The sequence below is a fragment of the Alosa sapidissima genome, chromosome 4 (genome assembly GCF_018492685.1).
Source record: "Alosa sapidissima isolate fAloSap1 chromosome 4, fAloSap1.pri, whole genome shotgun sequence".
Classification (NCBI taxonomy): Eukaryota; Metazoa; Chordata; class Actinopteri; order Clupeiformes; family Clupeidae; genus Alosa; species Alosa sapidissima.
In genome coordinates this window covers 24,917,817-24,933,730 of record NC_055960.1, presented here as the reverse complement: position 1 = coordinate 24,933,730, position 15,914 = coordinate 24,917,817, and the positions used below count along the sequence as shown (strand labels likewise).

General features: G+C 44.0%; 1 protein-coding gene across 5 annotated transcripts in view; it reads left to right on the top strand.

Moving 5' to 3' along the window:
- LOC121706557 (sodium-coupled neutral amino acid transporter 3-like) overlaps positions 1–15,914 on the top strand; it is a 48,623-nt gene that overhangs the window by 30,582 nt on the left and 2,127 nt on the right. For all 5 annotated transcript variants that reach the window (XM_042088378.1, XM_042088379.1, XM_042088377.1 and 2 more), the window contains 9 exons: positions 677–758; positions 4,556–4,638; positions 6,474–6,532; positions 7,347–7,514; positions 11,222–11,301; positions 12,026–12,126; positions 13,307–13,431; positions 13,845–13,989; positions 15,572–15,675. In XM_042088378.1, coding sequence (XP_041944312.1) covers positions 677–758; positions 4,556–4,638; positions 6,474–6,532; positions 7,347–7,514; positions 11,222–11,301; positions 12,026–12,126; positions 13,307–13,431; positions 13,845–13,989; positions 15,572–15,675 — 947 coding nt within the window. The remainder of the gene's footprint in view (positions 1–676; positions 759–4,555; positions 4,639–6,473; positions 6,533–7,346; positions 7,515–11,221; positions 11,302–12,025; positions 12,127–13,306; positions 13,432–13,844; positions 13,990–15,571; positions 15,676–15,914) is intronic.

Genomic DNA, 15,914 nt, shown 5'->3' with positions numbered 1-15,914 from the left:
AGCTATTAGTTTTGATGACGTTTGCTTCCTGGATAATGGTGTTCTCCCAATTCAGGATCCATGTCCCAGATTACCGTGAATTCAAATTGTATGAAGAGATCTGTATGGTGTGCTGCTAAGTTTAGCCTTTTTTTGCCTTTTGTGTACAGGTCAGTTGCATGCACTGTATATAGTGTGTGAAAAATATGTCCACCATCTTGCATTTTTAAAAGATTAAACACTGTCCAGCTATTTGTTTGTAGAAAACAGTCTTTTTTAATTTAACAAACTGTTTTAAAATGGCTGTTACATATCAACTTGCACATCTACATCGGTCTGCCTCCACACACCAAAATCCTGGACCTTTTGTAAGGCACCAGAGTGGGTGTCGCCCAATCAACCCATTACCCCACCTGCAGACAATTAACAATTAATAGTCTGACAGGCCATGTGCAAAAGCACATTCAATTAAAACAGTGTCCTAAAACAGGGAAGATGTAGTCAGCATCTTCACATAGTGATATGTTTATGTATGTTGTATTTGTATGTTGAATAAGGAAAAGAAATGAATCAGCATGTTATTAGAATATTAATCTGCAACACTTCCACTCCTCTCTTCTCCTGCCCTCTCCTCTCTCTCCTCTCTCTCTCTCCTCTCTCTCCTCTCTCGCCCCTCCCCTCTCCTCTCCTCTCTCAGCCATGTCCAGCTACCTGTACATCATCAAGTATGAGCTTCCCCTGGTCATCCAGGCCTTCTGCGGGGTGGATAAGCCATCAGGGTGAGTAGGTGGATATGAGGAGGGACACTCATGGGTCTCAGACCCACACAGAGTGCTGAGAGAGAGGAACACAGTACTCTCACCGGTGGGCTGCATAGCCACCGTCTACACTTCAGACTTTCATGTCAACTGTTGAATGAAGGGCCTAGTTTCACTAGCCTCAATTTTTTATTTTACAGGATAACATTCACAAAGGGAATATGTGTCTGGTTCTGCCAAGCTTTCATGGCATCTCTTGAAGGCCCAAACCACATTTGAAATACAGGCCTAGTTTTATGACAGTACGGAAAAATCCACAGCGTAAATAGATATTTTTGTGGAGTGATCATTAAGTAAACTAGGCCGTGGCTCCACAGACTTCTCTGGCAGCCGCTCTCGCTTTTCCTCTCCAGAATAACACAAGACACTCACATTTAGAGCGTCTCACACTCCCCGACATGGCTCGTCTCATCATGACACCTGACATCACATTGTGTTCTGTAAGGTTAGAAAATCTCAGCGTGATAACACCCAGTGACTGAAATGAAGTATCTTAACCTCTCCAGTAAAAATATACATCTGTCTGCTCTCCAAAGGTGTGCACTGTGCAGAAACAGGAGACTAGTCTTGGTTCTCACATACAACCCTGAGATCTATATGGTCTGATGGCAAAGTGTATCCTTGTCCATCTAGCTGTCTGTCTGTTTCTTTCCGTATCAGTCTTTTCCCATGCAATACAAGAGACATACAATATGGCCTGGCAACACCTATTCCATGGGATCTCTCTCTCTCTCTCTCTCTCTCTCTCTCTCTCTCTCTCTCTCTCTCTCTCTCTCTCGCATGACCCAGCACATTTCCAAGTGGGACAACAGGGCATCATCCCGTGGCCCTCCCTCTGGCTTTGCCCCAGTGCTGCCCATAAGCTCCCCCCTCCGTGTGCTAACCAACCAGCTGGCATCCTCACTGCCAGGAGGCTGACCTAGGATCTGTTGGCATGGTGCCCTTGGTGTATATAGACCCTGGCGCCAATGTGTCCTAGCCTGACCCCTAATCAGTTGGAAATGTCGTGCTGTATGAGGAAATGGGCATATGGGGTATGGAAACCACCCTGTTGGAAATGGATCTGCCACTGTTGTGGGGCTTTTTGGACACAACACATAGTATATAAAGGGCTGACAGAGACAGTGGAGTGAGAGAGGGTGAGAGATAGAGAGGAAACGATAGAGACAGACGTGACGTTTTACATGACCTGTGTGAAAAGGCAGAGGGCAGCATATAATTCTAGAATTTTAATATTATATATAATAGAATATGTTATATTCTAAATATATTTTTTTATTTCCTCTCTCATCCCTCCCTGTACACTGAGCAGAACAAGCCTCAGCATCAGCCCCATTTCCCAGCATATGACCCTTGCGCACCCTCCATTACCTCCCATTATGTGTGTAGTGGTGTGAAAATAAAACCAAAGCGGCAGGTGCACCACTATGCAATGTGTAATCCACACTCCTCCCCTGGAGCCTCAAGAGAAGGGGCTAGCAACAGATGCTAGTAGCCCACTCATAACACACCTGCCCCTCCATCCCCATCCCCCTCCATCTCCCTGTGCCTCCATCCCTAAGGCTGGTCTTCCTCCACCTTACAGAAGCACCCGTGTCTTTGGAGGTAGTGAGGAGAAGCTGGTTGGACTGCACTGGCTGGGATTTGTTGTGTGTGAGTTGGATGATTCATCCACAATATGGTCCTGCTGCTGCTGACTGTCCTTGAGTAGTAGGCTATCTTGTGACGCATGTTTTGGAGGAGAGACGTCATTGTTATGGCTCTGCACTCTAGCAACTATGATTTTTTATGGCCAGCTTGTTTTTGTTCATCTCTAGCATGTTTGTTTGTAGGGAGTTGTGTATGGGTGTGTGAAGTGTGTGCTATTCACAGTCCTTAGTTGATCTTCAAGCTTGTGTTTGTGTGAGCACAAGTGGGTGAATGTGGATGTAGTTTTTTTTAATGTCTTTTTCTGTGAGAATCAACATTTATTTTGTGCCGTTTTTCTGTGCAAATAATGTGTAATGGAGGAGTTATTTACGTTACTTCAAATGAAGGTCGGTCGGCTCATCACCATAGCAGCCGTCAGCAGTGCTTCGCTCGGGCGATGACTTTGAGACGGGCTGTGATTGGCTGCTGTTAGCCGATGACAGATGTTTGGGTCCCTTTGGGTCCAGTTCGCAGCAGGACAGAGGACGTGCTCTGGAAGACATGTCCAGACTTCATCAGATCATCTCCAGCTGTCCAGCAGCCACAGACTGCCTGTACCCAAGCCCAGCTTTATGAAGGGTTTGCCTCAGGGAACCTCTCAGGCTGCAACAACAGTCCAGTTATAGCATAGCGGGGCTGCACACTAGGCTACCAAATAAATGGACCTGAATTTATTCATGAGTCATTGTTGTGTTATTTAGGTACAGGCTTCTGGAACAGGAGCTGTGTTAGTGAGAAGGACAGGGGAGATATCCATGCTTTATCAGTGTTGTGGTTAGGGATCTGGTGTTTTTCCAAGGGTGTTGAGCTCTCCGTTTTTTTAGGTGAGGATGATGATAGGCCATGTTTCTCTCTCTCTCTCTGTCTCTCTCTCTCGGTCACAGACATGCCCTCATTCCACTCTGCAGACGTCTGGGTGGCCAGGGGAAGGGTGGGGTAATGGAAAAGTCACCCCTGAGGAAGTCGGTGGCTGTAGCCAGCAAACACTTCTCGCCTGCCCACCCTGCATGCTTATGAGGTTGTTGAGTGCAGCTGAAGGACTACCCACTGGGGCAAAGCAGAAAGAGGGAGAGAGGGAGTGCGTGAGAGAAAGAGGGAGATTTAGACAGAAAAGGACCCATAGTGTTAATCCATTATGCACACAAAAGTGGTAGTGCCAGCCTGTGTTGTGTTAGATTATAGAACATTGCCATGTTGGCCTTTGTAGTTTAGGGATAAAGTCTCTCCCATGTCACCAAGGGGCCTATGTGTGGCTGGTAACAGACTATACCCATTTCTCATGCCTTCCTTGGTATTTCTCCCTTTACCTTGCTGCACACAAAAAGTGCAAGATATACAAACATAGAAACATAGACACATTTTAACTATATTTCAGCCAGCCATTTTCTGTGCCTGAATTATTTACAATGCATCATCATTTTCCTGTCATTACTTTTTTACTTTTTCCATGTAGTGTATAACAACAGATTAATGAACTGTCATAGCGCGTTTATTCCTCAGTGAGAGATTTATCTCCTACTGAGCTCTAGTGTCGTATGATGGGTTTGATAATGATGGGTCTGAGGCCTCTGCCAGACACTCTGATGGGACTGAGCCCTGTTCTCTGGTATGGGTCTCTCTCGCTCTCTCTCTCTGTTTCTCTCTCTCTCACTCTCTCTGCGGTCACCACTGTGGTGTGTGACAGGGTGTAATGGTGGTCTCAGAGGTCATTTCACAGCTCCTGCCAGGGTCTTTGACATGAGCAGCCAGTGTTGGCACTGATGCAGGAATTCTGGAGAGCAGGCTAGAGGGCTGATGAAATTAATACTTTACAGCTCTAACATGGTTTCTCATGGTACCTTCATCACCGGATGCTTGATGGCAAAACAGTCTGTTGGCCTGGTTAATCATACTTGATGAGGGTGATGGTGTCTGGAAGCAATTTCCTTTCTATGGTTGGGATTTTGGTGGGAGTCATTCTGTTCTTGATATAATGTTTTTCATAAAATAATGAATCTTTAATTTTCCCTGTAACTTCTCTCTCTCTCTCTCTCTGTTTCTTTTCTCTCCTTTTTCTCTCTCTCCCTCAGCGAGTGGTACCTGAATGGGAACTACCTGGTGATCATCGTGTCCATCAGCGTGATCCTGCCGCTGGCCCTGATGAAGCAGCTCGGTGAGTGAGCGCTCTGCGTCCGCACCAAAATAAACATTTTCTTTTCCTCTCCTCCTCTTTTCCTCTCCTCCTCTTTTTCTTTTCTTCTTCTCTGTGACACATTCCAGCCCTGTGTTTCCCACCCCACATGAATCATCCTTGTGGTGTGGGCTGCCTATGTGTGTGTGTGTGTGTGTGTAGGGGGATTCTTGTGCTAGTTATGGTGATTCATGTTGGGGGAGAGAGAGAGAGACACAACGATGCTTTAATGTTCACTTATCCAAAGCCAAATTCCCCCACTAGTTTAATCACATCCACCACTGTTTAACACATGAACATTAGCTGTGTATGTCATTCAGACAAGACTGTGACGTGCAAAAGGGAGCCATCTTCCCATCTACTGTATCCATAGTTTCAATTGTTTCATTTTATCTGTCATGTCTTCTTAATATTGTTCTCTTGCCTTCATAATCCTCTCTGTAATCCTTTTTCTTCCTCTGTGTGCTTTTGTTTCTCTTGAGCTGAGACACTAAGATGCTGTAAGAAAACCCAGTTTGTTATGTCATCCCCGACAAACACAACAGACAAGAGAGAGGAAGAGAAAAAAAAAAAGAGAGAGAGAGAGAAAGAAAGATGGATTGAACTACAGAGAGGGAGAGAGGAGGAGCAGGGTGAAGACAGAGGGAAAGAGAAATAATGCAGAGAAAGAAGGGAAAGACAAATATAGGCAGATTGAATGAGAGAGCGGTAAAAGAGAGAGGAAGAGAAGAGAGAGAGAGGTAAAGAGAAAGAGAGACAGCGTGGAAGAGAGAAGAAGATAGAGAGAACGGCAGCACCATGCACGGTGCCAGTCCAGCCTCCGCTGCCAAAGTCTGTGTGATAATGAGCTCCAGCTTTCAGTTCACTGCTTCCCTACTGCACAGTAGCACTGAAAGGCCTCAACACACATATATGCGCGCACACACACACACACACAGACACACACACACACACACACACACACACACACACACACACACACAGAGAGAGACACACACACACACACACACACACATGCACGCATTCACACACACATTCACACACGCACACACACACACTCACACACACACACACACACACACACACACACACACGTTCATATGTACAATCCCTCATTTAATATTACAGGGGATTGTATTGTATTGCACAGAATATTTGCTCAAAAGTTGTTGTGTAAGTGTAAAAGATTCAGGATAGTCCAGTTGTCAAATCTGTTTTAGATGTTAATGTTGATGTGTTGGTTAGGCTGCATGGTGTGATTTAAAGCAGGTAGGCGGTGCGGAGAGACAATATATTTTCCTTTGATAGCTTGTGGATTGCCCATTCATCATTGTAGGATGGAACATTTCCGCCCTGACAGTATTCCCTCAGCGCTTAAGTACCCAGTGTATTAGTTGGCCAGGGCTATAAATTAAATGGCATTTACTCCCGACAGGGCTTTCATGCTTAGTATTGGTCCAGTGCCAAGCCCTGCATGTCTCCATAGTTAGGAAGGTCAGTTGGTAAGTGGACTCTCAAAACAGGAAGAAGATAGGTTTTTTAACCTATTATCCTCTCAAGTGGTCTGTGGTATCCCTCTGGGTAGATGAATGTATGAGGCTCTTTGCTCTGTGTGTGTGTTTGTGTGTGTGTGTGTGTGTGTGTGTGTGTGTCTTTGGGTATGCAATGTGTGTATTTATCAAATTTGTGTCCTTATGTAATATTTATTCTGTACTATTTATTATTTTACTGTAGACACAAATAAAGTCAAGTGTGTGTGTATACTTAGATATGTGTGTAGAGGTTTTGTGTCATAGTGTGTTGTTTATGTATTTCAGGTTATCTGGGCTACACCAGTGGCTTCTCCCTCAGCTGTATGGTGTTCTTCCTGATCGCTGTAAGTCCACAAGCACACATACAGGCCTTTCTTAACCAACATGAACACTTATAGTACCCTCCACATGGCTCAGTCTCATACGTAAATAATCAATATTTGTCACATAGTTTAAATTTGGCTGATGACTTGACTACCCAGTTCTATAGAACTCCCCTGACGTTACTCATATATCCCTGGGTTAGTGAAAGTGCATATGTGTCCATATGTGTGTGTGCGCACATGTGTGTGTGTGTGTGTGTGTGTATGTCCTCCACAGTTGTAGGCTCTATTCATGTTTGGTATACCTCTGTGACCTAGTTTTTGAGCTGAGCACTAATCGGAGCACAGTGCTCTCTCTGACTAGGCTAACGGGGCTGCGGTATCATTTCAGACAGGGCTTATGCAATTCTTACCCCCTCCAGTCATCAGTTCAACCCCCCCCCTCCCCCCTCCCCCCCTCATATTCAGCGCTCTCCTCTGCTCTCTCTCTCTCTCTTGCTCTCTCTCCCCCTCTCCCTTTCTCTCTCTCTCTCCCTCTCCCTTTCTCTATTTCTCTGTCTCTCTCTCTCTCCCTTTCCTTCTTTCTCTCTCTCTCTCTCTCTCCCTCTCCCTTTCTCTATTTCTCTGTCTCTCTCTCTGTCCCTTTCTTTCTTTCTCTCTCTCTCTCTCTCTCTCTATATATATATATATATATATACCATAACTTTCTTACTCTCTCTTTTCTCTAATGTGAACTCTCACTCCAATCCAATCCAATCTCTTCTACACTCCTGGTCTCTATTGCCTTGTCTTTCTCTTAATCTCTCTCTCTCTTTCTCTTCTTCTCCTTCCACAGGTCATATATAAGAAGTTCCAGTTGCCCTGTCCCTTTGAGGAGTTCTCCTTCAACAGGACGATCACGGCCAGTCTGATGAATGCCAGTGTAATAGCTGAGCCTCGAGGGGGGATCGAGGCAGTGGTCGACCCATCATGTGTGCCTAAAATGTTCAACATCAACTCAAAGGTGTGTCTGTGCGACCTCAGCAATGCAACAACACTGCCACACCCAAGTGTGTGTCAAGTGTGTGTGTGTGTGTGTGTGTGTGTGTGTGTGGGGGGGGGGGGGGGTTACAGGTGCATGATAAAAACACCAACTTGCAGCACCAATGGGAAATAGAGCCTCTCACTGACTGTATAGGGTCAGAAAGCACTGCAGTAGGGCTGGGACAACAAAAAATACGTATAAAATAAAATATGAGCGTCGATTCGTCAAGCATAACATGTGCTGCTAAATATTTTTAATTTTACACCTTCAGTGTTTTCCATACGTTGACTAATCTGTGGCTGGGCCCCACGAAATCAAAACCGGCCACCACACATTGATGTTCTATGTTGTAGGCCTACTATTTAAATTAAAGATAAGATAAAATAATTTCATTGAGCTGCACTTTTTACTCACAAAGCCTTTCCTCGCCCCGCCCGCTCTCTCGTAACGAGCCCGCTGCTCCTCCTCTGCATGTGCATTTAACAAAATATTCACGATTGTTGAAGGATTGTTGTTGCCACATAGAAGCACTGCATAGAACACAGTGGGCTAAATTGCTATTAAATCCGCTTAGCATCGTGACCATGCTGCGCAAATTTGTTCAAAACTGCTGCATTAAAGTTAAAGTAAACTCTGATAAGGTCTTATCACAACATAGTACATTGACGAGACTAAACTAAGTTAAGTTACAGTATGCAATCAAGCAGTATCTCAATGCTAACGTTAGAATACTGTTTGAGTGTCAAGTTTAGCATGCTTACTTGCAGCTGGTTGTATTCGTTATGCCGGGTGTTACATGGCAACTGGCTCCCATGTTAACTGGCTGCGTTGATGACGTTTCATGATTGATGACGAGTTTTTGACAGATGTGGCCGCTTGCAGATTTGTCACTTTCTGATATACTAGAGACGCACACAAATATGCATGATATGTTTAAAAGTCAAAATTGTATATACAGTAGTACTACATGCATTGGACCATGAATATGCCACCCAAAAAACAAACACCTAAATTAACTCCACGTGGGTATCGAACCACGAATAAATTGACCTGTTTTCTTGGTAATAGCGTCTATCCACTTGCGCCACGAACCAGCTGACGGTACTCACAGAAATTGACTTCAGTTGTATGATTAAAAGAAGTCAGCTAACGTTAAATTGTAACAAGTTAACATAGCTGTTCATGTTATCTGGCTACCATGTTATCATGCTACCGTTGCCCAAGCCATTTAGTAGGCCTTCAAAGTATCATGGTTAAGTTTTACAAACGTTTCACTGAGGTTAGGCTGTGGCCGCCCCTACCTGAAGTGTCTGTAGAGCCACATGAACGTCAGCAAATAAATTAAATTAAAATGTGTTGCCTAATTGTGTATCCTTTTGTCCAGCCTATTCTTTTAAGAATTCAGTTCATGAAACACAGGCATTGAAACGCACATTGCAATGGGCAGAAGTCTATAACGTGTCCATATTTTACACAAACTTTGAGCACAGGGAGAGTCAAAACTCTTAGGGTTATAGGCTATTAACGTTAATGTTGCTGACATGTAAACATGGGTTTGATGTTTTTTTGATACTTTATTTCCCAATTCACGAGTTGGTGCTTCTCCTGTGGCGCAACAGGTTAATGCCTTTACATTGCTTTTTCACGCAGTCGACATGGGTTCAATCCTCCTCATCACACGTTTTTTTTATTATTATTTATTTATTTTTAGACCAGCAACGCTTTCTCAATTTAGGCTACAAATACTAGGTGGCCACAGAGAGCCTGACCAGCAGTCAGTGAAATGTTTGAAAACTTAACCATGATACTTTGAAGACCTACTGGCTTGGGCAACTGCTGTAGCAAGACAACACCATCAGCCGTGTTAACTTGCTACAATCATCAGCTGACTTCTTCTAATTGTATAGACTAAGTCAAGTAAATTTCCCTATGAAATTAGCTGGTTCGTGGTGGCGCAAGTACGTAGATGAATGGTTATCATGTAGGAGGTTTCATTTAGGACGCAGGTTCGATACCCACGTGGAGTTATTATTTGGGTATTTCGATACCCACGTGGAGTTATTATTTGGGTATTTATTTTTTTGGTGGCATATTCATGGTCCAGTGTATGTAGCGTACTGCAGACAATTTTGACATTTAAATATGTCATGCATATTTGTATTTGTTCGTCTCTAGTTTCCATCAGAAAGTGACAAATCTGCAAGCGGCCACATCTGTCAAAGAAACGTCATCACTCTTGAAACATCATCAACGCAGACAGTTAACATGGGTGCCAGTTGCCATGTAACACCAGGGTTCATTTTATTGACTCTGAATGTTTGCAAAATCCCGATTTAAATGGAAAAGTGTTTTCCAAGACTCAAAAATGCTTGTCCAAAGGAGAAGTACGAACCGTTATTTGAACTAACTACATTATGAATTGCATCCACACATCAGCAGTCTTTTAACTGTGTTAACGTTAATTGCAAGGATTCCCACACGAACGTCTTAAAATGACAGGCACTCAATTAGGCATACACTACTGAAATTTATTGAATGCTACCTCTGACTAATAATGCATTACTTTGCACTTGTATAGTCTTTTATTTTGGAATCTTAATAGCAATAAACATATATTACAATATTAAAGAATTTATGTTTTTTTTCATTCAGATATGTAAATAAACATGTATACGTTGCTATTAGTGAATTAATGGGGAGATAATCGAATCGAAATCAAATCGGACTGAAAAAATGAATCGTTAGATTAATCGATGCATCAAAAAAATAATCGCTAGATTAATCGTTTAAAAAATAATCGTTTATCCCAGCCCTACACTGCAGCATGAGGTGGTATTTGAAGAACTCCCAAAGTGTGGTTCTGTTTAGTGTGCCATCAATCTTCACCAGCCTTGAAAGTGGAAGCTGAAACCAGTAGAATATATTGTGTGCACACTGATATTGAGAGCTACAGTATGACACATTAAAATTACAATGCAGACATTTACATTGTAATAGTGTTGTTGTGGCTCAGTAGGCATTGCTTGTTGGCTGGCCAAGTCTGCAGTAAGACATTTAAATGTGTGTGGAGAGCTACATACACACACACACACACACACACACACACACACACACACATACACACACAAACACACAACACACACACACACATATTTTTGCTTTTCATCAAACTTGCTCTGGTTGTGCTCCAGTGACCAGCTTGCCAAATTTGGTTATGAAATGGCAACCACCACAGTGCTAAGGAATTCATCAGTCTTGACAACTATTCCAGCCCGCCAGACATTTCCTCAGCAACACACACCTTGTTCTTCCTGTCAGGTCAGGGTGTCAAGTTAGCCAGACAGACTGACCAGTTCTCTCTTGCAGCCTCAGTGTCGGACTCTTCTGGGCCCATATGTGCCTGTCCAGCTGTCACAGTGAAAAGTGTGAGAAAGACGATTCTTAGCTGAATCAGGCCAGACCCCCCCCCCCCCACCTTGCACATGAACGCAGGCCACACATGGCCAATGAAACCTTGGCTGGGTGGCTTCCAGGGCCAACTTAATCACAGCAACAATTAGCCCTCTGTGGAGTGCCCCTGGGTGCAACAGCCTTTAGTTGGTGGTACAGAGACCTCCGTTTGGTGCTGCTGTATCCATGGTGACCTCAATGTTCTCTCTGTTTTTTTCTTCTTATTTCCCTTACAGACAGCCTATACAATCCCCATCCTGGCATTCGCTTTCGTGTGCCACCCCGAAGTCCTGCCCATCTACACAGAGCTGCGCAAGTAGGTGCCTCCTTCCTGCACCCCCACTGCACCCTCACCGCATCCCCCCTCCCTCCCAACCTTCTTTTTTCCCAGATAACCCTGCTGCATTGCACCCCCCACCCCCCCTCTCTTTCTCTTCATGCCAAAAGGCAAAGGCAGGCGAATGGGTGGTGCAGTTCGGAGGCTGCAAGTCCAACTCCACATCGTCCTGTTCATCTGTCACTACAGTCACATGCCCCACTCTGACCCCTCTGACCTCCCAGCTGGACTGAGTTTGTTTACCATGACCTACTTTAAGAATGCTACAGTCGTAGGAGCATGTTGAACTACTGATTAACCATAGCAACAGCAGCACTGATTAAAAATGAAAAGAAAGAGAGATAAAAAAACAACAGCAATGGCCTGCTTGTCAGAGATGTATGTGACTTGACTGGCCAAGTAAAAATAGTCCTTAGGCTCAAGCTGGCATTTTAAGTGTGTTGTGTGTTTGTGGTGTGTGTGTGTGTGTATGTGTATGCGTGTATGCATGCGTGTGTATGTGTGTGTGTGTGCGCGTGCGTGCGTCCATGCGTGTGTACGCGTGTGCGTGTGTATGTATGTGTGGGTGTGTGGATGTGTACAGTATCTGTGTGTGTGAGAGAGAGAGAGAGAGAGAGAGAGAGAGAGAGGTTGTGAGGTTGTTGTTTTGTGCGCAGGGACTGGTTAGGTTCTTCATCACATCACGATATTCTCTTGATTTCAGCCCCACCAAGAAAAAGATGCAGCATGTGTCCAACATCTCCATTGCAGTCATGTACACCATGTACTTCCTGGCTGCTCTGTTTGGATATCTGACCTTCTATGGTGAGGCCTGGCCACCTGCCATGACCATTCTCCATCTCGGACGCTTTCCTCCGTCTCTCTCTCTGTCCTCTCCTCTCTTCTTTCGTTGCCTCTCTATAATCATCCCTTACTTTCACTTGGCCACATTGCTTTAGCCTCAGTCATGCCAATGCACTCATTGACCATTGCCAAAACTAAGCAAGGAAAAACAAAGAAGAGGTTTACAGCAGGTCAGGTCACCCTTGTAAACCTCTCCTCTTATGGTGAATGGTTATCAGCAAGTGGAGGAGGCTGTCTGTGATATTTATAGGAATGTTCTGGAACAGACGTGCCTTCATTTTCTAATTTCATTTGGTGTTGAATGGCTGTCTGGGGGTTGCGGTGAAGTCACCGGTGGCGGGACAAAAGCAGTGTAATCATATTAAGCTTTGTCCCAGTTTCCCACAGTTTGTTATTGTTTGTATTTCCTTGTTTTTGAATTGCTTATTTATGTTTATGAAGGGGTGGCAGTGATCCCCAATGGTGTCACCGCTCCCTCTACTGGCCATTCATTATGTCTACTGAAGCCTGGGCTGTGTGCAAAATCAATATCGTGACGCATGATTGGTCAGTGTGAACCTCTTGGACCAATCACAAATGTCGGTACTGGTTTCTCACACATTTCTCCCACTTGGCCCTGACTGTGTGCTGTGTTATGCTGAGTGGCATGGATTATCTGAACCCCTCGAATGTTAAGAACTCTTCATGAATCTCTGTGGCATAACCTTAGGCCTTAAGAACAATGTGAGCCGAAACAAGGGTTCACAGACCGAAAATACATGTGATCTTTTTGGTTAATGCTGAAGAGATTTATTTTGTGGTTTGATTTTTATCAACAAATAGGGCTGTGTTCAGGACATCAATTGGGCTATGTTCAGGACATATCAAGAAATGATCTAATCCAAGAAACTCAGCTAATCTAGATGGCATTTCACAGAGACACAGACTCCTTAACAAAGCCCTATTTCTTGGTGTGATCCGTTTGATCTGCTGATTGCAGATGCAGTATCTGTGGTTCATCTCAATCAATACAATCAGCACCCTGTATGTGTCCAAGACTGTCTTCATTCTCATTATTGATATAAATGGAGTCTCTCTTCATTCCCTCTGTCTCTCTCTCCTTCTCTCTCTCTCTCTCTCCCTCTCTCTCTCCCCCCAACAGAGAGAGTAGAGTCTGAGCTTCTGCACACCTACAGCAGAATTGATCCGTACGACACCCTCATCCTGTGTGTGCGTGTTGCTGTGCTCACAGCCGTCACGCTCACCGTACCCATAGTGCTCTTCCCGGTGAGTCATCAACCCCCACCGTGTCATTGCACACTCACACACTCAAACACGCCTTTGGTGTGAGCACTGATCACCCAGGGAGCTGGCTCATGGCTGTACCCTAAGAGAGATGGCTCATAGTTTGTCTCTGGTAGCTTGGAACTGAACTGATGAATGCTATTAAAAGCAATCACACTTACTCTAAACATTTATTCTAAATCTAAGAGTTGGTCTATTTCTAATTAATTGGTGTTGTATGTGAGATTGTTGGGTGGTATATTATATTATATTATATTATATTATATTATATTATATTATATTATATTATATTATATTATATTATGAATATAACATGATATATGTACAGCACAATAAGCTTGACAGTGTGATGTGAAGTCTCATGAGAAGTCTCATGAGAGCTCCTCCCCCTACAGGTTCGTCGGGCCATCCAGCAGATGCTGTTCCCCAACAAGACCTTCTTTTGGCCGAGGCACATTGCCATCGCCTTTGTTCTGCTCACCATCATCAACCTGCTAGTTATCTTCGCCCCCAACATCCTCGGCATCTTTGGGTTTATTGGTGAGTGGGGCTGTCCTAGTTCAACCCGAGTGCATCACTACAGCACAATCTTTCTTTTTTTTTATTTACTTTCTGGGAAGGGTGATAATTAGCTACAACTGAAATGATATGTTTTAACTGTAGCGAAGGGAGAGAGCCTCAAATCAGGGTTTCAGGGGGTGCTATACCTGCAGCTTGACCATCAGAGCCAAAGAGCCAGGCTCACAGTAACACAAACCACAGTTTTACAGTTTTTATTACAAGAATTGTTGTAACTTTTGTGCTCCGCTGTTTGATTTCACCCCACAGACGGTAAACTCACTGACCGATCTGTGGCTATCTCCATGTGCTCTGAGGATCCCCCCCCCCCCCATTACTATGTGCTGTTACAGTTTAATGTGTGTGTGTGTGTGTGTGGGCATACAGTGTCATTCTTCAGCCAGTACAACACCATCAACCTCCCACTGTAGTTCACATACCTTAAACTTCCTTTCATCTTGCTAGCGACTCTGATCCAATAAGTCTCTTAAGCTTATAAAAGTATACTTACACCGATGAATGTGTGGAAAAGCTATGTAATCGGCTGAGGAATGCTTTCTATAGAGCAACTTTTTCTTGGTTTGGTTATGCAACCAGTGTCTGGATTTTTTTTTTACTGTAGGACGTTTTGTCCCAGTTTTAAAGTTTATACCTCATGCCTCTATCGGTTTAGACTGACCTTTCCCTTAGAACACAAGAACACTGACCTTGTTTGTATGCCGCAAAGTCACCTCAGGTTAACCTATGGGACTCAACTTTTTTTCCATAATCCATGGAAATGGAATAGAGTACTAAAATACAGAACAGAAGAAAGAGATAATCAGCTTAGCACTCGAGCAGGGCGGCGATATCAGAGGAACACACACACACAATACATGTCTGTGTTTCAATCTATTAACCCCTCTGTCCAGGCCTATACACAGATTTCTGTCTTCAGCGAAATTATTTGGTTCTCTCACGTGCATTGTAGCTTGACTATAGTTCTAAGAACATTAGTGAATTTGTTAGTTCACGGGGCTAATATGTTGACAGCTAAGAAATGTCACATCTTGGGATTTAAATGTCATATGATTTGGGTCTTTTGGTGCTCTATAAGTTTTGGATGAGCTATTTGTCCCTGAGATGATTGGTTATGAATCAATGTACCGCAAAATGGAATATATCTCAAATTTAGCAAATTGTTCTCAAAGTAATGTTCTTTTGGGTATGTTTTTTATGAACATTACAAACACATAATGAATGTGAAGTCAGCATTAGTCATGATATCGGACAGGGTGATTGTTAAGGAGAGAAGACAGGAGACTTTGCTTGTTAAATGACGGGACATTTCTTGGAATCAGGCATGCTCTGGCACCTCGCCTTATGGCACTAGGACCTCTCGGGCAGCACTACCTCTTTCTAACCAGCAGAGGCTCTACCAGCCTTACATTTTACTTTTCAGAACTTGATGCAAGGTTTTCTCTTTTTTCCCACTCCCCCTCTTTCCCCCTCTTTTTCTCTCTCCCCTCCACCTGTGCCCTCCCCCCTCCCCTTTGTCTCCCTCTCCATCTCTCCATCTTCACAGGTGCCACGTCTGCCCCCTGTCTAATCTTCATCTTCCCTGCGGTCTTCTACATCCGCATCGTGCCCAAAGAGGACGAACCTCTGCGCTCTCCTCCCAAGATTCTGGTGAGTGTCTCGTCTCTCTTTCCTCACTAACTGGCCGGCTCACTGCCCTGCACCTGTTACCTAGGTGTGGGCTTTTACCCCTAGGGCAGGGTAGTAGTGGAGGAGGAACGACAGTACTTAGAACTCAGAACGACATACTTAGTATGGCCTGTTTTAAACTATTAGCTTGATGATTATTAGATGATACACTGGAGACATATGTGGGTAGCATTGTGGGGCAGCATCGGCATTTGCCTTAT